This window comes from Dipteris shenzhenensis, chromosome 6, assembly GCF_047967505.1.
Source record: "Dipteris shenzhenensis isolate YYH24624 ecotype China chromosome 6, Dip_SZ_1.0, whole genome shotgun sequence".
NCBI classification, from domain to species: Eukaryota; Viridiplantae; Streptophyta; class Polypodiopsida; order Gleicheniales; family Dipteridaceae; genus Dipteris; species Dipteris shenzhenensis.
The window spans coordinates 11,347,637-11,372,070 of record NC_141601.1 but is presented as its reverse complement, the minus strand read 5'-3'; the positions used below and the strand labels follow the sequence as shown (position 1 = coordinate 11,372,070).

General features: G+C 46.6%; 1 protein-coding gene across 1 annotated transcript; it reads right to left on the bottom strand.

Annotated features, from left to right (window-relative positions):
- Nucleotides 1–271: 271 nt before the first annotated feature.
- On the bottom strand, nt 272–23,740 carry LOC147900785 (uncharacterized). The gene is made up of 3 exons (XM_087375747.1): nt 23,267–23,740; nt 8,833–8,959; nt 272–1,539 (listed from the first exon to the last, which is right to left on the bottom strand). Exons 1-3 carry the CDS (start codon nt 23,738–23,740, stop codon nt 1,337–1,339), a joined length of 804 nt encoding a protein of 267 aa, XP_087231873.1. The 3' UTR covers nt 272–1,336.
- Nucleotides 23,741–24,434: the final 694 nt, after the last annotated feature.

Genomic DNA, 24,434 nt, shown 5'->3' with positions numbered 1-24,434 from the left:
GACAAACACTCCTTTGCTGAAACCCTTGACTAGGCTCTAACAAGAAGTTATCCTTGAATGAATTCAGACGCTTCTCAGAAGAGTCTTGACAAGAGCAGAATTAAAGTCCAAGGTCATTAAAACTATTGATTAAAACAGGTAGTATGATTGAGATTGTCTACATAGAAGTTTTCTCGGAGAACATATCTTCGGCATCTTGCATTTTTTCCTGACATCTTTTCCTTGTCAAAACAATGTTGGAATGTACAGCTTTCAATTTGCATAACTTCCAGCTTTATAAACTTTAACAGAGCATGAGTTGTGCGTCAGGCCTCAATACCAGATTATTACCCTCGCAGCAGAACGAAAAAACTACACAACTAGCTGATTGAGCCTTTTTCAGCTAACTAAAGTTGCCCAAGCAGTTCACTATCAATTCAAAGAAACCTACTGGCTACATGTCATATTTTCTTTGAAGGACCAAGCCATGGGTTGCTTACAGTATCCCGTATTTTGTAGGCTTCAAGTACCCCTTCATAGCTTGAATGTATCACTCTCACCTTGAGGAAGTTTGGCATAATTTTTCAGTCAAGATATAATATAATCTTACATCATTAAATTATCCTATACCCATATCTTTGAACTTGTTCCAATAAAAGGTTCTCACCTGCTATAGTGATCTTATCAAATTGAAGATCCTGCTTCTTGTCTGCTAACACCACAATTGAAGATCCTATATCAGTGTCCTCTAATGCTCAGCAAAGAATTAATTACAAATGGAAAATTTTAGATTGGAATTTCTAACTGCAAGCTATACGGAACTGCTTTGGCAATAGGATGTTAGCGAGCCTGCAAACTGACGCTGTTTTGAAAAGCAGCAGCAGTATCAAGAGTCACAATAAAACTTGATCTGCAGGCTCTCCAGGATTGGTAGAGTAAAAATTGTGAATTCAGAGACAGCAAGTGGATTAAAGTTATAAAGATTGCTCATAGGACTCCAGAGACCTCTCACAAGGTGAATGTCCATATAACATGAATCCACTAGCATATCAGATAGCAGCCTTCCTTTCCACAATTGGTTTCCAAGAAGCCTGTTTCTTGTATTTCCTAAGGGTGAGCTCAATTCACACCCTGACCAAAAAATTGCTAGCTCAAAACTGTGCAAAGGAAGGTGTTGTTGAGTTTGATGAAGATACCTGAGAGCTGTACAGATGTGCAGATTTGACTGATTGACCCTCTAAGAGAGAACATTACTCGGTAACCAAAAGCCTGCTTCATGTAGTGAAGCTTGTACAACCACTGGAAGGACTTACGAACCAAATTACCACGAAGAACGTCCCAATGGTCATACACTCACTCATGGCGCTTCATCATTCACAATTTCGCAGATAGGCGAGGACGACTGATGTCTTGAATGCAAAGGAACTTCAGTATAAACATCCCCGATCAGAATCTTGTCCCCTATATCCAAGTCATCTACTTTGACCTCCACGTACAGTGGAAGAAGTTGTGGCAAGCAAAAAAAACTTACATGAGAGCAGTGAATTTTTAATCTGCCTCCTGCAACACCCAAAACAAAATCAATTAATCTCTCTCTCTCTCTCTCTCTCTCTCTCTCATGACTATGAGAACAACTTTGAAAGGGACAAAAATATACTTGGATGATGAACTCACTCTCCTACAGCAGGAACATAGGAGGGAGGGAATGGTACGTATCATGACAGCAAGAGAAGCAGGAAAGTGGGCTGCCTACAGAGATGGCAAAGTGATCATCAGAGAAAGAGTTGATAGAGGGGAGAAAGAAGAGGGGGAATTATGATGGTGTCGAGCCCAAGGGACTTGTGTACACACCAGATTGAAAATAGCAGTATGGAATTGTAATGGCACGCTATGGTCTGACCCGGGAGGTCTCTCAGAGACATACAATAATAGAGATATGACATAGAGACACATGAGAGCCCTGAGAGAAGACTGCCCACAGTCACAGGATGATACACTTGGGAGTCAGCTCACAGAACGGAGTTGAGGAGAGAGAGAGGCATACGAGGCTCCAGAAGGGTGGCTGTCCTTTTCAAGTCACACTTGAGACCACTTATATCCGTGGTCCGGAGAGAGGAGCATACACGACACATGTGAATGCTCGTTCAGCTTCCAAATGCTCGACCCATATTCATTGCAGTGTGTTACTTCCCTCCAAACACGTCATCCTATGCACGAGAGGTCACTACAGACGGACACAGTCCATATGAGACGATTCAAGATGACATCACGGAGTTCTCCAGACAGGGAGACACCCTCCTCTACTAGGGGATTTCAATGCACGGACCGGAAATAAGCATCCACGACCTAATCATTTATAATGGTCTTCAGAGATGGCCATCATCGGGAGAACTCACCTACTTCCCACATGGTGGTGGATCTAATACAGTGGACTATCTACTAGGCCCACTAGATTATGTCTCACGGATACACGACTTTGTCATACCCCCCCCCCCTCGGAGCTGACCACTCATACTTGGCCTTCCATTTCTCTGCCACTCTGCCAGCGACAGGGAGACCCCCCCCACATACGTGCACGCATCCAAATCCACTTTGACCGTGTCCTTGACCCGTGTACATGAGTCAATTAGCCAAGGGACTCTACTCTAATTGGAGATGGTGTAGACCTCGCCAGTGCCTCTCACACCCTTGTCTCTATAGTACATGATGCTGCTACCATATCATTTCCCATGACCCGCGGCGCATGCAGATCCGAGATGGAAAGATGCCCCAAAACCCTTGGTTCGACGACAAGTGCAGAGACGTGAGAGCCCACCTGAAATAGGAGGGGGCTCTGGATCATCTGACACCACCCGAGACACAGAGGATCTTTCGACAATTGACACGTCTTAAGCGGCGGGCCTTCCTCACACAGGATGAATGAGATTGTCAAATCTTTTCAAGGAGGAGACCCGCCAACCACTGGCTCGGGATATCTATGGGAGGGGGAGCCACCTATTCCCATCACCAATCCAGATGTGTAGCACAAGTATGCATGTTCCCTCTATGATGCCCAGATGCAGACACCACTCGATATTTCCTCTATACCCATGCCCACTACCTGCATGTCATCCTGCTTCAACATGTATCCACTTGCTTGGTACTATTTCTTTTTGTTTTTCAATAGTATGCTTATTAAGAAATGAAATGTTTTCCTACTGTTCAGTTACGGACAATGGGCATTGGGGACTAGGTCTAGCATTTGAGGGTGGACCCCCTTGCTCGGGGTTATGGGCATTAGTGACCCACAAGAGTGATGGCCTCTCTTTGAGAGAGACATCTGGAAACCACACCCCACCTGAGTACCGAAACATGGGACCAATCAAATGCACAGATTGCATACTGACCTAAGAACCATTCAAGAGAATGTTCCCTGAGCTTTGGGTGTGGGCCTGGCAACATGCCAAGAGTAATGAAGATACAAGATAAGACGACAAATAAATGAGCTCAGTATGGCTCAATTATGACCTTAGAGTACGTCAATAGATAGTCCAAGCTGTTAGGAACCCGTGGGTGCGATCAGAATCGAATTTTGACAACTTTGAAATTTTAGGGTTTTTGACGTGGCAACTGACACGTGGCAGACTGCCACATGGAATCTGAGCTGGCAGGTCAGTCCACCTGTCCCACACATGTGGCAGCATGCATGGCAAGTGGCAAGGCATGCAGGCCAAGTGTTTGGCCCCAAATCTACTAGATTTGGGGCAGGTTGTGGGCTGTCCTCTTTGGGACTGCAGCCCACCAAAAATCTGGGACAAGTGTCCACCTTCCACTCTAAGCCTTGGGGGGGGGAGGGGGCTGAGCCTATAAAAGAAGGCCTCTCCCCTTCATTCCCTACATGAAAAATTCGTCACTTTTCTTCTCCCTCCTTTTGGTTGATGCAACAAAACCTCTCCAGCTCCTTGGGTGCAGCCAGCTTCTCCCCAGGCCATTCTCTCACCTCAGCAGCACTTTCTCTCTCTACAGCAGCACAATCTCTCTCTCTACAGTTCCAGCCCCACCTCTCCAGAAATCTGCCCCCTCTCAGCTCTTCTGGAACAGCAGCATCCTCCTCTCTCCTTCTCCTAGCCTGGAGCAGCCACAGCCCCTTTCTCTCTCCTGCTGCAGTCTTTCCCTCTCTACTGCAGAATTTCTCTCTCTACTGTTCCAGCCCCTTCCCCTTGCAGAAATCTGCCTTTCTCTGCACCTCTGCAACAGCAGCAGCTCCTCTCTTACATCCCCTCCCTTGGGATCAGCACTGGCACTCTCTCTCTACAGCTATCACTCCATAAAATCTTTCTCTCTCTAGCCTACAAGCTGTTTTTTCTATGCTTTTTTCATTCCAGCTCCATTTCCACACTCTCCTCACCCAAGGTAGCTTCAGAGGCATCAAGGACTTCATCTACAAATGGGTCAAGTCACGAAGGGAGCCTGTATTATCAAGTTTATCTCATTTACAGCACTATTTCATGTTGTTTCTACTATCTTTCTAGAAACTAGTGCTTGCCTCTAATGTTGGATGTAAGTGGTGATTGTTGCAGGCTTCTTCCTTGTGGATTGGGCAAGCCAAGAGTTGAAACCTGAGCTTGGAGTCCTCCTTTTTGTTGTCTACCTTGTACATATGCTCTTGAGTCTTGTATCTAGGTCCTAGGCTTTCATTGAGTTCATCACTTTGGAAGGTGCATTGCACCTTGGTCTTGTATCTCCATTTTCAAGAATAAAGTGAGCCTAGATAAGGGGGGGGGGGGCCGTCTTGGCCCCTCAATCATATTGCAATTTCCAATGATGTCACTTTGTGTTTAAGCTGTATAAGTCTTAATTCCAGCTTAATTGCAATCTCTTAAGTTCAAGTATATGTGTTTGGCAACTCGCAATCATTTCATTCAAACGCCTCTGCAAAATCCGTTGTCTGAATTGATAGAAAGCACCGAGTAGTTTACACTGCACCACACAGAATGTAAGAGCAGCACTTGGCAGATTACACAATCAGAGAGCGTAGGACCGTGAGGGCCTACGGACCGAGCACTTTGCACATGGACAGCCGGTCCTAACACAGATGTTCAACCGGACTGCGTGCCACGGTTTCCCACCTACTTGGAGCACTACCACTATTGTACCGATACACAAATTTGGAGACCCTATGGAGACTGGGAACTATCGTACCCTCATGATCGCCATACTCTGGCCGAGATTTATAAATCAGTCTTAAAGAGGAAGCTCAGCAGCCACACAGAGGCTCGGGGGCAACGGGCACTAGGGCAAGCAGGATTCCGGAGACAGCACTCCAACCTAGACCACATTTTCACTATGACGACTATCATTGAGGCGGCGAGATCCAGACACCGGAAGGTCTACACATGCTTTGTAGACTTTCAGAAGGCTTTTGACACTGTCCCACGGTCCCGCATGATCAGGAGACTATAGGAGCTACAAATTCCAGATACACTGATATGGGATAGTCAAAGGCAAGGTTTGTGCCCCAGGTGGTCTATCGGATTGGATCGAGAGCACAATCGGAGTGAAGCAAGGCTGCCCCCTCTCATCGACCCTCTTTGGGCTTTACATTGATGAGATCACTTCCTTCATAGACTGCCTGGGAGGCGAAGAATCACTACTGGCCAATCTCATGATACAGATATTGCTATATGCCGATGACATAGCCCTAGAGGTGTTTTACAGAGAGAGAGACCTAACAGTCAACCTTGGGAAGACCAAGGTTATGGTCTTCAACACCTCATATACAGTGATCCGTCGACTCAGCTTCACTTATCGAGACGAGCTAGTGGAGATAGTGCAGTCTTAGACAACCTATTTAGGAGGTCTTCACAGGACTCATTTTAACTATGACACATGCAGCCCATGCATGGCTCACACGAGGACGAGGTGCCAATGCTTCCATGCACACTTTCAAGATCCACCGACAAAGTGTTGGCTCTTCAATACGCTAGTGCGGCCAGCTGCCATGTACGCAGCACCCTTTTGGGGATGTGACCTACCGATAGCAGAGTGGAGGAGATTTGAGTGGCTACATGTGACTATGGGATCTAGGATGATTCGGCGCAAGCCCTCAGTCTCGCATGAGATAGTACAAGCAAAGTTTGCCATGACACCACTACAGACTGATGCCATCTTCCAGACAGTGACTTTCATTCACACAATCTAGGACTTACCCCATGGAGACTACCAAGGCTGGCTCTGGAGTCATTCAAACGACTAGCTAAGAGTGGGGCGGTGGACACACGGTATGCATGTATATCCACATGGTTTGCCAGACATGGGATTCAAATGGACAAGCTCCCTTCCTTTCAGTACAGTATAGATGCACCCCCCGAGTTGATTCCATGAGATGAGATTAACCCTATCATACGGTTAGACCTCCTCCAACTACATACATCTCACGCTTGGGGGGGAGATCAGGAGCTCCCCAAACCAAGACCCAATTCTACCGCGACCATTTTCTGAGAGTCTCGAAGGAGGGCTTCATCATCACACCCCAGTACCTCGAGGGCAGGGGAGTCTCACATGCCCTGAGGATCGCCATTGGACAGATGCGGGTTTCATCTCATCAGCGAAGGATTAAGTCAGGGAGAGCAGCACGTATACCTAGAGAGCAGCGGATCTGCATGTTATGCACACTAGGACAGATTGAAACAAAGGAACATTTTCTCTGTGCCTGCCCAACCTACTATGAGATTCAGGGGCGATACCACTGTCTTTATCAGGAAGTGATTTCACCCCGCTACCATGACTGATCCATTTCCATGACCAGGTCTGCATTAGGCTCTGTCTTTATCAAGAAGTGGTTTCACCCCGCTATCATGACTGATCCATTTCCATGACCAGGTCTACATTAGGCTCTACCTACTTGAGATGTGCCGCCATAGGGAGACCTTGCTACGACAGATCACGGAGCAACAAGAGGGGAATAAAAACAAGATACACAGGCTAACCAGACACAACGGCATGTCACAGATTTCTATACTTTTGAGTCAGCTCCAGGACACAGTGGAGTGGAGGAGGAGCTAGCTGATATGCAGGCAGTATGGACTGCTAAGAGAGGAGTGCAGTGACACGAAGAGCAACTAGAGCACGCTTGATTGAGGTTCGACCTATCACAGCATTCCTCAGAGGAGATCGCCCGAGATGGGGGTTCACTCTGAACATAGCTCAACGGGTTCGAAGATCGAGGAGACCACGCCCTCCTCTACCACCACCATGTGAGACGACCAGTCAGACACAGATCCGAGATATCTTTGCCGGTCATAGACGAGCCACCACAATGCCGGGTTTCGGATTCTGAGTTCTAGTTCCAATTCTAGTTCCAGCTCTCTCCTCCCCACCTCAGATAGTGCATGATATGACAAGACATGACATGATATGTTATGACATGTTTTGTTTCCGATTTTGCTTGAGCTATTGAGCTCTTTTTTATATTTCAGCATAGTATATATAGTACTCAGCAAGGGCCTTAGCGCACCCTTTGTGTGGCTTGTATGAGTTGTTTTCCCTTTTGGTGTTTTCCGCACTTTGTCCCATAGGCCCGCGAGGCCTCCTGCGGACGTTAATAGATCTTTCTTTTCTCTCTCTTTCCCCCCTGTAATACCCAAAACAAAATCAATTACTCTCTCTCCCTGCAACACCCAAAACAAAATCAATTACTCTCTCTCCCTGCAACACCCAAAACAAAATCAATTAGCCGAAGTGGACGAAGGAGAAAGCCAAGAGACAGGAATGGGAGAAAGAAAAAGTAGAGTGGGAAACTCTCAAGACCAGCGCCCAAGACGAAGTACGTGCATTGAAGATTGAATTACAGCAACTCAAGGAAATAAGGGGACTCTGGAAGGAACATGCAAGGTGGTGGAAAAGCTCAAAGCAGTAAGCAACAAATCAGCAAGGGAGAGGCCAAGATGTTGGATGCAGAGCTCGCCCATGCCTCAGACACTCTTGTAACAGTGGTTCAAGATGCTGTTGTCAGACCGTTTCCTGCGACTCGATCCACAACACGCCCCCAAGATGGGAAGATGCACCAGTACCCATGGTTTGATATTGAGTGCTGAGAGATGATATCTCATCTCATATGCAAGAAAGTCTTGGGGTGCACAACTGGAAGTACCAAAAGATTGTACTTAAGTTGTATGGTGGGCTAGGCATGGCCGTGACAACATATGAAAGTGCCATTGTGTTGCATTTGTACCTATGTATCGGCTTATTTCTTTATCTGCACGGACCTTGGGTGGAGGTAAACAGTATGTTGATAACAAGACTTGATTTCGACACATTTCTCAAAATGTTCCCAACCAAGGAGCAAAGGCAGTATATATATCTTTGGGTCATTGAGGAAGTGTGACAATGAGAGGGGGTGTTGGAGATTACGTTCCTTTGTCCCACTTGTGAGCCCCCACATGAGGAGAGCATGGGTAGATTAGGTGCCAATATACTACTATGTGAGCATCAGGTATGGATGCCAGTGGCCACATGGGTAGATAAATCTAGGGGGAGCAATCTTCCACAAGAGAGCTACGTGGGCAGCATTATTGCCATGTGCGCTGCCACATGTCCATTGTTATAGGTGGGCTGAAGCTCAGGACAAGGGAAGAGGGGGCGGCACGGCGCCTCTGTGCGCTGGGAAGCGCCGCTGGCGGAGCCTTTTTGTGCACTACTGCAAGCGGTTGTGCCTCTGCGCTGTTGGACGTGAAGAGGCGGAAGGGAGGGGAAGGGGCGGCGGAGGGAGAGAGAGAGAGAGAGAGAGAGAGAGAGAGAGAGAGAACAGCAAAACATTTTGCGACAACAATGCGGAAGATTTCCAAAAACATGGTTATAGAGCAAAAGACACACCTTTTCTAAGGCCAACACAATTCTCCAACCCACAAATACGAACTGGAGAATCCAATCGCAACTTCACACTAGGAGGGGCCCGCATAAATCCAAGGTTGCAAACCTCTCCGTTTTTATCAAAGTTCACCTACACAATACAAGCCATGTAAATTCCGCCAAAAGACATTAGACTAACAAGTATATGAAAAGCTATGTATACATGCAGAATGGTTTAGGAATAAAACGACACACTGCTCTAACAGGCAATTATGCAAATCATGACGCAAAGATAACCAGTCTTCACACCACCCAAAAAAATTAACTTGGATACGTCATCAAGTAGACCTGACGCATTTAACATACCCAAAAAAGCTTCACCTACAGAAACGTATGAATTATTTCACAATAACAACCTACAACGTTTGCCACAAATGTCATCCTTTCACTTTAGTGTCAGTACTCAATGAATTTTCAGTTCAGCAGTTGTCTTTGCTAGTGCAAGGTGGTTTTGTGATTGGAAACATCCACAAATTCCATGATCACCCCGCAAAAGAAAGGAAAGAAGAAATGAGCATCTGACTCTGACACATATTCAGACACAGAAGATGAATCCAATGCAGAGGAGAGGGTAGACCAGATAACTGCAGGCAAACAGCAGATCTAAAAGCCTCTTCTTTACACCCTCTACGATATGCCTGCACATCTATGTATCATATTACAAAGATGATCACATTGATGTAGGCTTATGACCCGATCCATGGTGCAGATATAGAAAGCGCTAGGAGCTGGGAGCAATAGAAAAAGAAACTTTGTAGCTTCTTCATAGAATGTGCAAAACAAGCGTAATACAACTGCAAATAAAGTGATTACAGCCATCAGCAGTGTTCTAGAGTCAAGACAGCACTACGAGATGTTGACCTACACATATAAACACACGGCATCTCATCATCGTAGACAAATAGTATGACAACTTTTAGCATAAAGGGTCTCATACCAATACAAGATACAAAACTACTAACAGCCCCATCAACGAGAGTAGTGCCTACCTTAATACTCTCACAAGGATATTACCTAGACATCTCTTATTTAATTGACATCCATATAGCATTAAACAATCACTCAAGCAGAATAAAGAACTTCAAGTGATACAGCATATAGAAGTTTTATCATGGATTGGTGTATCCTAACAACTTGCATGGAGAGCGCTGCATCCCAAAGTCAGTGTTAGGGCTAGCTTGTAAGTCCTACTAATATAGCCGGGGGACTAAGGCTCTATAACAGTGTCACAGTAGTCTGGGATGCCCTGGATTCTTGTTGTACACCTAGGCTTTGTGTTGTGAAGAACCCTAGAACTTGAGCTTGGCGTAATGTCGAGGTATAGAATTGGGAAGGGAGATAATATTTGTTCGGAGGTTTATGTGTTGCTTAAATGTTTGTAAATCCTGGAAAGTCATTCCACCAGGGGATTAGGCTATTCCACCATGACATCAAAGCTTGGGAGGTGAAAGTATATTAAGCCCCAATAGTACCAGCTCAGTGTTCTACCCTTAAAAAAAGCTAAATGTTCAGAGCAATCAACTGGAGGTGGTCGTCAAAAGGCGTATTGCCATTAATTGGCCATGCTCATGGTCACTAAACTTACAATGGCTTGGTGACAACCTGACAGCTGGAGACAGATTGAAGCCACTCGTGTTCAGTCCAATTGTAGAAAAAAAAAGGGAGAAAGTCAGGTATCAGTGATATGTAGGAATTGATACTCAGAACATCTTAAACAAGCATTACCAATAAAGAAATCATTTTTTGCCTTGCAAAAAAAATATTGAACCCACTCATGCTCAAGTAACTTGGCCCCTTATTGCTCTAGGGGAACTTGGTCCCTTATTGCTCTAGGAGACTCAGCAAAAGAAGTTTGAACGAGCTAGAGACGATAATACACTTCTACTTTCATCGGAGGGAACTTGCAAAAAAAATATTGAACCCACTCATGCTCAAGTAACTTGGCCCCTTATTGCTCTAGGGGAACTTGGTCCCTTATTGCTCTAGGAGACTCAGCAAAAGAAGCTAGAACGAGCTAGAGACGATAATACACTTCTACTTTCATCGGAGGGAAGGGTAATTTGCAAGGGTAAGCCCAAAAGTGAAGATTCTTCACAAGATGAGCACACTTCCGCGGGTAGTAGCAAGAAGAAAAACAAGTGCTATATTTGTGATTAGCCTATTGGTGCAGGATTATAAGAAGGCTGAGCGCCTCCATCATGTGCACGGATTGGTATCTGACGTGTATTGAGTACACAAGACTAGCTCAGGTGGCCTGGGGAGGCTTAGAGCTAGGCAAGCTTGATTCTCGAGTTGAGTGGCAAGGGTACGAACCATTTATAGGTCTTCGCTATTTTTGGCGCTGGGGCCCAAGTCTATAAAAGGGGCCTAGGGGGTTCAGTTCTCAGTGTGCCGATGGGAGCAAGTTTCGTTCCCAGGTGCTAGGTCTGTTCCTGGATTGAGTCGCGGACGCACGCCTGCATCTTAGCGTAGCCCAAGGCCCAGTGGCAGATCCCAGGCTTCACAGCGCCTCCTGGTGGTATGGGACACCAGGCTGGTTTGGATCTGATTGGGAGTTCGTGCCAATAGCTCAGCTCGTGGCTCGGAGGGGACATCTCCTGATTCGGGATCACATCCCGTAGATGTCATGGTTGGGTGGTGAGCACCCTACTCAGTTCTCACGTGGTGTGTGTTTGTTTTGCAGATCAAGGGTTTCAGGAGTGCTGGGATGTGTCAGTTGGTATTAGAGCCAGCTCCTGAGGCAGGAATTTCTGATGCGAGTACTTTGGACGATTTCTTCCTCCAGGTATGCCCTAAATTTCGAAATTTGCTGCTGCAAATTCTGCTTGGTTCATGGGTTATCAGTGGTGGTCAGGATGTAGGGAAAGGGTAGGAGAAAGAGAGAGTCTAGATTTCGAAATTCCTGAAGGGTTGAGGTGAGAAAGGGATGAACGTAGCTGGGAGAGAGCAGAGGTGTAGGAAGGAGAGGCGATAGAGTAGCTGAGTGGCAGGCGAGCAGATCAAGGCTGATCGGGGCTGCGTGGGGGTCGAGAGCGCAGAGATGGAGGCTGTGTTGGTGCGCCATGGCTGGAAGGATTTTCGGCCAGGGCGGGGAGAGGCGCAAGGAGCTGGAACAGGGTGCGGCCACCCTGTGAGAGGTGTTGCTTTTTTCGAAAAAGCACCACCCTCCAAAGCTGGGAGGGTGAGCCTTTTTTGGAAGCAGGGCTTCCTAATTTGGCTGCCCTGTTCCCTATATAGTTGGACAAGGTTCCAAGCTCAGCCATAGCCTTGTGAGAAGCCCTCTTTGCCTAACGTCTAGACTGCGCCATCGGGATTCAGGACAGCCTGCGACAGGCTGCCGTACAGCCAGCGTCATCCACCATACGCCCGCGCCAGCGTCCGTACACCTATGTCATCAACTGTACGGACTGCGTCAGCATCCGTACAGCTTGCATCACCTACCGTACGCCCACGTCAGCAACTGTACGGACTGCAACAGCGTCCGTACAGATTATGTCAGCAATCGTACGGATTGCGTCAGCAACCGTACGGATCACGTCAGCAACCGTACAGCCATGTCAGCCATCCGTACGGTTTGCATCACCTGTACGGTCAGCAGGAGGGTACCGTACAGTACGGTTTGCTGCAGGAATCCGTACACTGTAGCCTGCAACGAATTCAGCAAGACTCCGGGTTTATTGCGCCCACGGTTCGCCAGTTTTTAGCATCTTCTTCCGTCAGCATCTCTTGGGACAGTTTTCTCTGCTCCACTCTCCTTTCAGTTTCGATTCCCTCAGTTGTTTCTCTCAGTTTATATTCGTTCAAATCAGATTTCAGATATGTCTGATCCTGCAAATCCCGAGTTCACCATGGGAGATCAGGATTTGGATTACACTCCTGTGGGAGAGGAAGACCAGGGTCTTTATGACGATTTGATTACGAAGAAGGCCTTCAGTGAATTCACCACTGCTCTGGATGGAAAATTCGAGCAAGTTAATGCGAATCAAACGGGGTTGACACAGCAACTCCAAGGGATTCAAGCAACTCTCACTCTTCTGGCTAGCACCGTGCAGGCACTCACGCATGTGGATGCCATGGCTTTAGTGCTAGGTCCGAACATAACTCCAGATCCTTTTCCGGGAGATCAAAAGTCTCGAACTAAGGAGGTGGTTGACACTTGGTTACACAAGTGGCAGGTACACTTCCAGTTCCACCCGTACCCAGATGAGAAGAAAATCCAGCTTGCAGCCGGTTTCATGTCAAGTAAAGCATTGCTATGGTGGAAGGAAGCCAGATACATGGATGGATTTCCAAGGGGTCTTCAGGAAAGAGTTCCTGAAGAAGGAGGACGATTATGATATCGTTGGCAAGCTTAAAGCCCTCGATATGTCAAAGCTGAACTTGTCATTTGAAGTTTATCTTCAAAGGTTTCAGGATCTGCAAACCAGGGCCACAAAGATGGATCCAGTGACCTTGTTAGGTTTCTTTGTGGATGGTTTGCCAGATTCGTACAAGTTGCAAATAAAGAACAACAAATGCACAACGTTGCAAGAGGCCATGAACTACGCGTGTATTTATGATGATACCATGGCCGGTGCAAAGGCAACTACAGTTTCCGACACGAGTGGAAAGAACAAACACAAGTTCTTTCAGCCTACGACTGGTACCGGGGAGACGAAGTCTACGGACAACGCCTCCAAGAAAAACTTGACTCAGGCAAAGAATGGTCGAGCCCATTTCCTTCGCACATTGAAGCTTAAGAAAGAAGGACGTTGCTTCTATTGCGAGGAGCGGGGCCACACCAAGAATGAATGTCCAAAGCACAAGAATCAAAAGTTAGTGCTTGGACCGAAGCTCCAGGCGAGTCCAGGTACCAAAGCCAAGGGAGCGAACCAAGTTTCGATGACATGTATTTCTGTAAATGTCATTACCTACCCACTTTCTTGTAATTGCACTTTCAATACTTCGTTGTTTGGTTCCCATGATCTTTTCCGAGTTCATGGAGAAGTTATGGACCAACAGGTTCACATTCTCTTTGATCCGGGCAGCTCTCACAACATTGTTAATTACAAATTTGTGCAGAAGCTGGGGCTGTCCACAGTACCTAGCGATCACACCTATGAGGTGCAGCTTCCAGCTGGGAAGCAGTTTTGGGATCGCAAGGTTGAAGCGCTTCCTATCCGGATTCAAGCTTACACAGGGGCTCTTACGTGTTATGTTATGCACCTGAAGCATGTAGACTTGTTAATCGGAATAGAGTAGTTTAAAACCCACAATATTCAGATTGGATGGACGGAGCATACACTTTCTTTTGTAGATAAGGACACCCAATTTTGTATTTAGTGTAATAAAATTCCTTCTTCTCAGGGACCTATTGTATCTGCGATGTAGCTTCAGAATATATTAAACACTTCTCATTATGATGTCTATCAGTGTGTTTTGATTCCGCTTTCTTCATTTGTTGTCTCTGTCATTAACAAGAATGATTTAAGTGTGTTTGAATACCGTGAATTGAGAATGTTGTTAGATAGTTTTACGGATGTATTCCCTGCTCAACTGCCGGAAGGTTTACCTCCAGAACGGGCAGTAGATCATCGCATAGACTTAGTCCCAGCGGCTCAACCTATCAGTGTACCACCTTATAGGATGAGCCAGGTAGAGGAGGATGAGTTAGCTACCCAGCTACAGGATTACCTGAATATGGGCTATATACGCCCAAGTAAATCACCTTGGGGTGCACCTGTCCTCCTAAGAAAGAAGAAAGATTCTACCTGGAGAATGTGTATAGATTATAAACGACTAAATAAAGTGACAATTAAGAATCGATATCCTCTACCTCGTTCCGATGATCTGATAGACTGTTTGGCCGGAGCGAAGTATTTCACTAAGATTGATTTGCGTACGGGTTATTACCAAATCCGTATCTATGCTAAACACATAGATAGAACCGCATTCCGAACTAGGTATGGTCATTACGAGTTTCTTGTATTACCTTTTGGTTTGACCAATGCTCCTGGCACCTTCCTGCAGATGATGAACGATTTGTTCCGAGATTTTCTGGGCAAATTTGTTGTAGTGTTCTTAGATGACATCTTGGTATATAGTCGAACGCTTGAGGATCACATAGGACACCTCCGGATTGTCTTAGCTATTCTAAGACAGCATAAGCTCTATGCCAAGATGAGTAAATGTGACTTCTTTATGAAGGAGATCATTTACTTAGGACACAAGATTTCTTCTGAAGGTATTAGCATTGATCTGGATCGTATCCAGAAGGTTTTAGAATGGCCTATTCCTCAGACTGTGAAACAACTTCGTTCTTTCCTAGGATTTACGGTATTTCTACGAAAATCTGTGCGTGATTATTCACATATCACGGCACCCTTGACAAACATATTGAAAGGTCGTGGACGCAGGTCTACCCAGCCAATCTCTTGGAATGATGCAATGAACAAGGCTTTTAAAACCTTGAGGTTTTCTATCAAGGAAGCACCCATTCTTGCATTACCTGATCCTACCCGGCCTTATGTTTTAGAGGCCGATGCGAGTGATTATGCGATTGGGGCAGCTCAAATCCAAGAGGGCAGACCTGTAGCTTTCGAGAGTAAGAAGCTCGACGACACTCAATATCGTTGGCCCACACTAGAAAAGGAACTTTATGCTGTAGTGTATGCCCTTAAGGTTTGGCGACACTACTTGAATGGTTCAAAGTTCCTTGTATTGACTGATCATCAGTCAATTAAGTATGTGTGTGACGGATCGGAATTGAGGGGACGGAAAGCTAGATGGGCAGAATTAATGCAGGATTTTGATTTTGAAATACGTTATCGTAAGGGTTCGTTGAATAGTGTGGCGGATGCCTTAAGTCGAGTTAAGTTTGTAAATGCTTTGTCATTTACGAAAATATCCTCAAACCTATTTCAATCCTTGAGAGGGCTATACGCAACCGATAGTCATTTCAGTTCTTATTGGCAGAAAGTCCAAGATGGGAGCTCCATGGTTGACCAGGGCTCAGGGATTGTGCCACCTACGGTACAAGCAGCGGGAGGTCAGTGGATGATTAGGAATGGCTTGCTGTTCAGGAATGAAAAGATTTGTGTACCAGATATTCCGGACCTTAAATCCAAGATTCTCTGGGAGTGTCATGATGCTCCTAGTGCTGGACATCCGGGTATACATCGGACTCTGTCTCTTGTGAAGCATACCTTTTATTGGCCTCAGATGCGTGCATTTATTGAAAACTATGTAGTAGGTTGCCGGGTTTGTCAAGTTACTAAGGCATAACGCCTTAGAAGTGCGGGTTTATTACAGCCATTACAGATTCCTGGTAATAAATGGGAAAGTATTTCCATGGATTTTATTACTGGTTTGCCTCGTACGCGCAAGGGTCATGACTCCATTTGGGTCATAGTCGACCGTTTGATAAAAATGGCTAGATTCTTACTTACTAGAACAACTATTTCAGCTGTTCAGCTGGCTCACGAGTTTGTGGACCACTTGTTTAAGCTGTATGGTTTGCCCTCTGACATAGTCAGTGATAGGGACTCAAAGTTTACAAGTAACTTTTGGACACTTGTTTTTGAGAAGTTAGAAACTACTCTAAGTATGAGTTCCTCGGATCATGCACAATCCGATGGCAGTACAGAGAAGGTTAACTAGTTGGTTGAAGACATGCTTCGGGCATATGTATCTAAGAGACAGTCTTCATGGGAGGATTATCTACCTATGATTGAATTTGCTTACAACAGTGCAAAGCATTCTAGTACTGGTTACAGTCCTTTTATGCTTATGTACGGGTTTCAACCTAAGTCACCAGTTATGGTTGGATTAAAAGGAATTCAAAATGATGCTGCTAAGAACTTCTTGCTAGACATGCAGGAAATGTTGCAGTTTGCCAAGGAGTCTATTAGGAGTGCCCAAGATCGAGACAGATTTTATGCTAATAGACATCGTTCACCTAGAGAGTTCTCTGAAGGAACGATGGTATATTTGCGAATTCCCAAGGAATCCAAGAGCTTAAGTACTGGTTTGGTTCCGAAATTATCCCCCAGATACTGTGGCCCATTCAAGGTCATTAAAAGAATTGGACCAGTTGCATATCGACTAGAATTGCCTCCTGATGTTAAAGTCCATCCAGTCTTTCATGTCAGTAGACTGAAAGAAGTTTTGGGTGCGGATGATCAGCTTGTTTCTCCTCACGAGATAATAGAAGTTACTGATTTGACTTTTATTCCACACGAACCTGAGTGTATTCTTGAATTTCGTGACAGACAGATTCGTAATCGATCTATCACGGAATACAAGATCAAGTGGAAGGATCGTGTTGAGGAGGATGCAACATGGGAGACATTACAAAACCTCCAAAGAACATTTCCGGGTTTTTTAGCGAACTCAGGAGTGAGTTCTTAGAGGGGGAGTATGTCATGTGCACGGATTGGTATCTGACATATACTGAGTACACAAGACTAGCTCAGGTGGCTTGGGGAGGCTTAGAGCTAGGCAGGCTTGATTCTCGGGTTGAGTGGCAAGGGTACGAACCATTTATAGGTCTTCGCTATATTTGGCGCTGGGGCCCAAGTCTATAAAAGGGGCCCAGGGGGTTCAGTTCTCAATGTGCCGATGGGAGCAAGTTTCGTTCCCAGGTGCTAGGTCTGTTCCTGGATTGAGTCGCGGACGCGCGCCTGCATCTTAGCGTAGCCCAAGGCCCAGTGGCAGATCCCAGGCTTCACAGCGCCTCCTGGTGGTATGGGACACCAGGCTGGTTTGGATCTGACTGGGAGTTCGTGCCAGTAGCTCAGCTCGTGGCTCGGAGGGGACATCTCCTAATTCGGGATCGCATCCCGTAGATGTCATGGTTGGGTGGTGAGCAGCCTGCTCAGTTCTCACGTGGTGTGTGTTTGTTTTGCAGATCAGGGGTTTCAGGAGTGCTGGGAACATTTCCGGGTTTTATAGCGAACTCAGGAGTGAGTTCTTAGAGGAGGGGGAGTATGTCATGTGCACGGATTGGTATCTGACATGTACTGAGTACACAAGACTAGCTCAGGTGGCCTGGGGAGGCTTAGAGCTAGGCAGGCTTGATTCTCGAGTTGAGTGGCAAGGGTACGAACCATTTATAGGTCTTCGCTATTTTTGGCGCTGGGCCCCAAGTCTATAAAAGGGGCCCAGGGGGTTCAGTTCTCAGTGTGTCGATGGGAGCAAGTTTCGTTCCCAGGTGCTAGGTCTGTTCCTAGATTGAGTCGCGGACACGCACCTGCATCTTAGCGTAGCCCAAGGCCCAGTGGCAGATCCCAGGCTTCACAGCGCCTCCTGGTGGTATGGGACACCAGGCTGGTTTGGATCTGATTGGGAGTTCGTGCCAGTAGCTCAGCTCGTGGCTCGGAGGGGACATCTCCTGATTCGGGATCACATCCCGTGGATGTCATGGTTGGGTGGTGAGCACCCTGCTCAGTTCTCACCTGGTGTGTGTTTGTTTTGCAGATCAGGGGTTTCAGGAGTGCTGGGATGTGTCAGCCTCTACCAAGAGGACTATCTTTCTCAAGGAGTGCAGAGGCTCCCCTTTTCTCTCAGAGTCCTCCACAGACTTGAGGTGGCAATATCAGCCTCAACCTTGGAGCTATACTAGCTCTTCTTGATGAGCAGATGTTTTGATCCACTCAGAGTATTTTGTTTTTCACGCTATGCAAGATGATGAGCTTTTGCTCTTGGGGCTCTTTCCCTACTCAATAGAAGTCTTTTCATTGGAAAACAAAAAGAAGGAGAGCCTGTCTAAGAAGGAAGAGGTCGTGTGAGGCAGCTGGAAGCACCAACTCAAGTATGAGCTCAGAATTTCATAGTGATGTTGATTTGGAAGGCACTTCAAGGAGGTACTTGGCTTGCTACAACATCAGGCAACGGGGTGAACATTAAACAGGGTATGTTTTCTTTCTGTGGTCTAGTGTTGACCTCGGTTGTATGCTTTGGGCACCGTGTTTGTTCAAGTGGAGGGTGAAGAGCTGCCAAATAGAAAAAGGGGAAAGGCATTTAGAGCCTTCTCTTTTTTTGTTGTGTTAGAAGTGTCACTGACCCACCCCATGACGAGGACAAGGGATCAGGGCACATAGGAAGGTAGGGTTACCTGGGATTACGAACTGCGCATCTGTCTGCACTTGATTGGAGGACTGGTTGCATGTGAAGATGCAGCAGAAACAACCACAATGGAAGAAACATGTTTGCATGGCAGAGGGCTGCATGTAGACTGCACTGCTAGGGCCTATTTATAGGCCTGGCAGTAGGTGCCTTCATCCACAGCAAAGTCAGGGCAGTCAGGGCAGGTTCCTCTGTCAGACTCAATCGGGTATTTTGCACAGAAATGGTCGGGTGTTTTGTAGCGCTACAGGCCCTCCTCTCTGCCCATAAACATGCCCTACTTGTGCATATTCTCAACAGCAACACTGAAGTCTTTTCCAAGCAGGCAGCGTGGACCTGAGGCGTGTGTAGAACCTTTCTATCTCTGAGATCTCAGCATTGCAATCATCTCTGATTGCTGTTTTTGGCCCAGCACCTCTGCTAGAAGTGTTCAGCTCTTTTGTGAGCAGGTTTTCCCCCATCTGTGGACGAATAAAGACTGGGTTCTCCTTCTCTTTTCTCTGTTGTACATTCTCTGAAAGCATCTGTAAGTATTTGGAAAGAGTTTCCTAGATCTATCCACTGCGTGAGAGGTTCAAGCAATTAGCCCTCTGGTGACGGAGGCGGTTGACTCGGAGAAATTTCCACAGATGTTCAAGTGCATGATAGTGGACAACTATAAGGTAGACCTCTTAATATCAGACAAGGAAGCCACAAGAACAGGAGAGGTTATAGGGTGGGTACCTTGGTGCACTAGGGAATAAAAATCTGCAGAAGCTTATTCCAAAAACAGCTAAGACAAGTTTCAGGGTTTCTCAAAGGAAGCCAGTCGGTGAGGATCCATGTGGAGCAGCCACAAGGATCTCACTGTACAGATTTCAAGATCAAGGTTGCAGACAGTGCTCGGCTACCATCTGGGCATGTGGGCATATTGTCTAGGTGCAACATGGGCAGGTGTACAAACAATGCAGGGCTGCCGCGTGGGCAGCTAGGTATGCCCAGCAAGGTGTTGGAGGCCAACATCTCCTGATGTCACATGGGTGGGTTAGGTAGAGAGTGAGGGCCTTGTTTGTGGTGTACCCGCCCTATGAGAGGTTAGGTTAGGACATGGGTGAGGGCCTTTGTAGTGGGTATGCCCGCTCCCCCCATGAGGATAGCTAGGGCTGAGCACAGATCTGCCCATTGTGGTGGCTCCACCTAAGGGCAGCCCATGGTGGCTCAGGGCAGGCAGATGTTCCCATGAGGGTCGCGGGATTGTTCAGGGCCTTGTGCTGCTGCATGGCAGCCCATTGGAGGCGCTTTGTGCTGGCCAGCCTTGGGGGCATGCGTGGCCACTCTTCGAGGAGGAGACCGGCCATGTGGTTGGTCGGCCTGGTAGGAGGGGTTCAAGACCCTCTATATGGCTGTGTGGCAGTACATGAGAGGGCTGGAGGGGGTCGGCCCCTTGGAGCAACCCAGTCGGGCACAGATGCAGGGGTACATCCCTTTTTAGGGCTGTGTGGCAGCCCCTATAAAAAGGGATGCTGGTCGAGCCACATGACCACACAGCCCTAAAAAGGGATGTACCCCTGCATCTGTGGTCTAGGGTCGGCTCACCTCAGGCCTGCTGGTCAGGCCACATGACCAGCCGACTAGGGGTGGTGGCTGTAGGCCCCCCTTCCCTCACTTGTGATCATCTCAGTATGGAGCACAGTTGTGCCTATATAGCAGAGGTTTTCCCCAGTTCAGGGTTTTGTCCTGAGATACCTTGCAAGGTCTCTCTTGTCTCTTTCTCTCCTTTCCAATTCAGTTTGTGAGTGGTTTGCTCTCAATGTCCATTCAGATCCGCTGCACTTCTCACATGGTATCAAAGCCAGGGTTGGCTAGAGACCCGAGACATGGAGGTAGTGTTAAGCCAGCAAACTGAGAGGAGGTTTAGGGCTGCTGTTTGGAGGTGTTCCTGAGGAGGAGTGTGCAAAGGTGTGGACCATACGGGTGCCAAGTAAGGTGTAGTTCCTTTGAAGGGTGTTTTCAGATTCGAAAGGAGTTCTCGAGGGTCGGGATAGCAAAGGTGAAGCTACACAAATCATGGGTTGGCACAAAGAGGGAATGAAGCATATATCTAGATGAATCCAGGAACATGCCCAAACTCATCCTCTAAAACATAGTGCAGTTTCAATCTCACGATAGTCACTCATAAGGTAGAAAACCATAAACAAACTCCACCACACATAGCAAGGACTAGCTACTATGGTATCCCCACTGATGTCACCAGCGCCCAACAGTGGGTGTAGCCTAGTATAAACATGTGCTCTCACACATACAAATGCACACACCCACAATACTTGAGTATCCATTTTTATGAAGTCTTCGTACTGAGTTTCTGTCGGCACTCCGGAGGTGAAGGGCAGACTCAGCCATAACGAAGGCTAGCACTGAAGGAGAAGGCTAATCAAAAAGTAGTCCAAATCTCTTCATTCAAGCTACAACTGCTTATGAAGACTACACGATTTCATTTTAGATGGAATCATGGGGTATAACAGCAACTGATATACCAGAAGATGCATATGAAATAAGGGAGATTGTGATGCAGAAAATGCTACAGAAAGTATGGCAAACCCGGGAGCAAAAATGCAGTTCTATAAACAGGAAATTAACTCAATGGACACCTATGGAATGCAGAAATACCTCAGGGAAGGCATATTAACGTTTAAAAGGCATCTAATCTGCAAAATCAAAACTAGTTCGTATGATCTCGAGGTAGAGAGGGGTAGATGGGCAAGACCTAAGATCCCTAGAGAGGAAAGAACCTACAACATCTGCCCCATAGGGGAGGTAGAAAAATGAGCAGCACGTACTCCTAAGATACGGAGCCTACACACACATCACACAAGGGTATGGGGATGGCAGATATAATCTGAAAAATCTGCTGGAGCAGCCAGCCAAAAAGCTAAGAAGTTACTTGAAAGAGATTCTGGAACACCGCAACAAGGTACTAGGACAACAAGTACTCGCTACATGACAAGTTTGTAATATTTTCTCTCACTGGATGCAAGGAATCATTATCAGATAGTGATCACCAATCCCATAGACCAGAAGGATCTCACACGGTGACTTTCATATCATATCATATCATCTCTCTCTCTCTCTCTCTCTCTCTCTCTCTCTCTCTCTCTCCCCCTCTTTCCATCAATCAGTCAATGCTCGCCTCTCTATATCACCACTCAAGTGCCGCACACACCCTCTTTTAGCTCAATGACCTCTCACTTCTCTCTCCAGTGGAGTACGATATTTCTCATGATTCACCCTCACACACTTTCAATCCAATCCAAGTGTACTCACTTGTACTCCTTTGCTCCTTGAGTCCTCTCAGACCGTCACCTAGCCTTTTTTTCTCTATTGTCTTTTCTCACAATATCTCACCCTCACAGTACTTCTATTACACACTATCAACCACTCTTTTCTATTTCTCCTTTATCGGTTCCTCAAATGAACCACTCACGGTCTCTCCTTTTCTTCCAGTCCCTTTTCTCTTTCAAACCTCGCAACATTAACAAAAGAACATTTGTGTGCTTCAGCCAAACATTTTTAAAAAGTGAAAACATGGTGGCTGCTTCAAAAACCTCTCTTAAAAACACAACGCCATCTATACCATGGGTTTGATACCATTTCATGAAATCGGTATAGCAGACAAGAGCGGAATGAAGACAATCGTGGAGGCATACACTGCAATAGCCCTGCAATGTACGACTATTATAATAGGTGACTGTATACAAAACCGGTGCCTTGATTGGGAGTGCGTTAGATTAAAGTAAATGTCAACATTTTCAGCACACTTACGTAGAGTTTTAGCCATCCGAAAACACATTGAACTGATATAGGGTCTTCAATTTTGCAATTTTACTCTTATTTTTTAGAGCCTTGTAGTTTACGAAAACTCTGGTTCATGAAAGGTAATATAATGGGCATAGGGTAAAGGGGATATGGCACTAACGGTCCCTTGGGACATAGTCGGTTGGACCGCCTAGGGATTTAAGGCCTCAAAGGCAATAAAGAATGTAGCTTCGTGAAGCACATCGAGAAGCTGTCTTTGGAGGTATCAGCGGTTGCTTGGGACATTGGAATCCGTCTTGACTGGCCTTGCAAAATGAAATCTAGAAACGTCTAACGATTCTTAGCACGAGCTCACGAGACCCTACGTACAAAGTATTATGAAGGACGTATATTTAGAGCATTAATACATCGTAAGTTTGACTCTTTGGAAACCCCCAGCTTAAAAGAAGAAAGTAAATTCCATTTATCAGCAGGATTCTGCGACTCAAATTTGAAGCCTTACTCTGCCAGCCAGAACCGGCTCCTTGTATAGCACTTTGGAGGAGCCCATTCCATCATAGACCTCCAAAGTAAAAACGGTGCGCAAGAATCTCTCTTGCCCAAATTTCAACCAAAGATTACGGATTTGAAACTTGTCCACCACAATAAGCACGTGCTCAGCAAGCGAAGCAACGTCATTATCGTAAACATACCCAGGGATCCGACCCTCTTTCCGGTCATTAGCCGAGAACCACCTTCCCTTGGCAAGACGCTCGACAGCCCATATGCTGTCAGGTGCATCGAGGGAGGGATCTTGGGTCGAAGCGAGGGCGCGGGCGACCGGCTGGCTAGCTGAGGAGAAGCAATGAAGGAAGGGGTGGCGAAAGCCGAAAGAGGGTGGAAGGGGGGAAGAGGGGGGAAGGCTGAAGCGTCTAGCGATGGCGATGAAGGGGCGAAGCCGAAGAAAAGATGGCGACGGAAGCCGAGCAGAAGCCATAGCCCAAACAACACTCTCCAAGCCTCTATATACAGATGCACGTGACCTTCACACGTGTGTCGGAATCACACACGTGGCATTTCACACGTGCAATAATACAGTACTCATCATAACTGTAAGAAGAAGAAAGAAGAAAGCGCACCAGCGGCATCTGGGCAAGCTAGCACTCATATATGGATTTGTAGCTCAGGCGGTCTGGGCGTTCACAAACCTCAGCTGGCTGCTCGCACTCACTTCCCTCATGTAATTCACTTGTTGCTCGGCAGCATGGTCCACCTATAGTTGGCCCCTCTAATTGGTCGTGTGTGTGTGTGGGGGGGGAGGGGCGGGGCGCGGGGGGGGGGGGGAAGAGTGGTTTCACCAAAAAAAATTTGTGTGTGTGGGATGGGGTGGGGGGTTGGGGGCTGGGAGGGGGAGGATTATAAGAAGAATGAGACCTTTGTCCGCTCGCCCATGCGAAAAATTGAATGTGACTCGCCATATGTCGATGAATGGTTGGTCGCAAAATTTTCGCAAGCGGGCAAGACAAGGGCTTGGGCCATAAAACATTAATGCAGCTATTGCAAGTGAGGGTAAAAATTTCCTTGCATGGCAATTGTCGACGCGTCTGCATCTCATACAGGAAGGTCTATGGGGTGTTGTCCCAAGATTTGAGATGAAGCTAACAGATAACAAGCCATAAAGCTCTCTCTCA

Coding starts and splice junctions, on each gene's coding strand:
- LOC147900785 (XM_087375747.1), bottom strand. CDS start 23,740: ATGGCTTCTGCTCGGCTTCCGTCGCCATCTTTTCTTCGGCTTCGCCCC. Junction 8,960..23,266: donor AGCCGGTTCTGGCTGGCAGA/GTAAGGCTTCAA, acceptor TGTATTGTGTAG/GTGAACTTTGATAAAAACGG. Junction 1,540..8,832: donor TTGTGTTGGCCTTAGAAAAG/GTGTGTCTTTTG, acceptor TGGGTGTTGCAG/GAGGCAGATTAAAAATTCAC.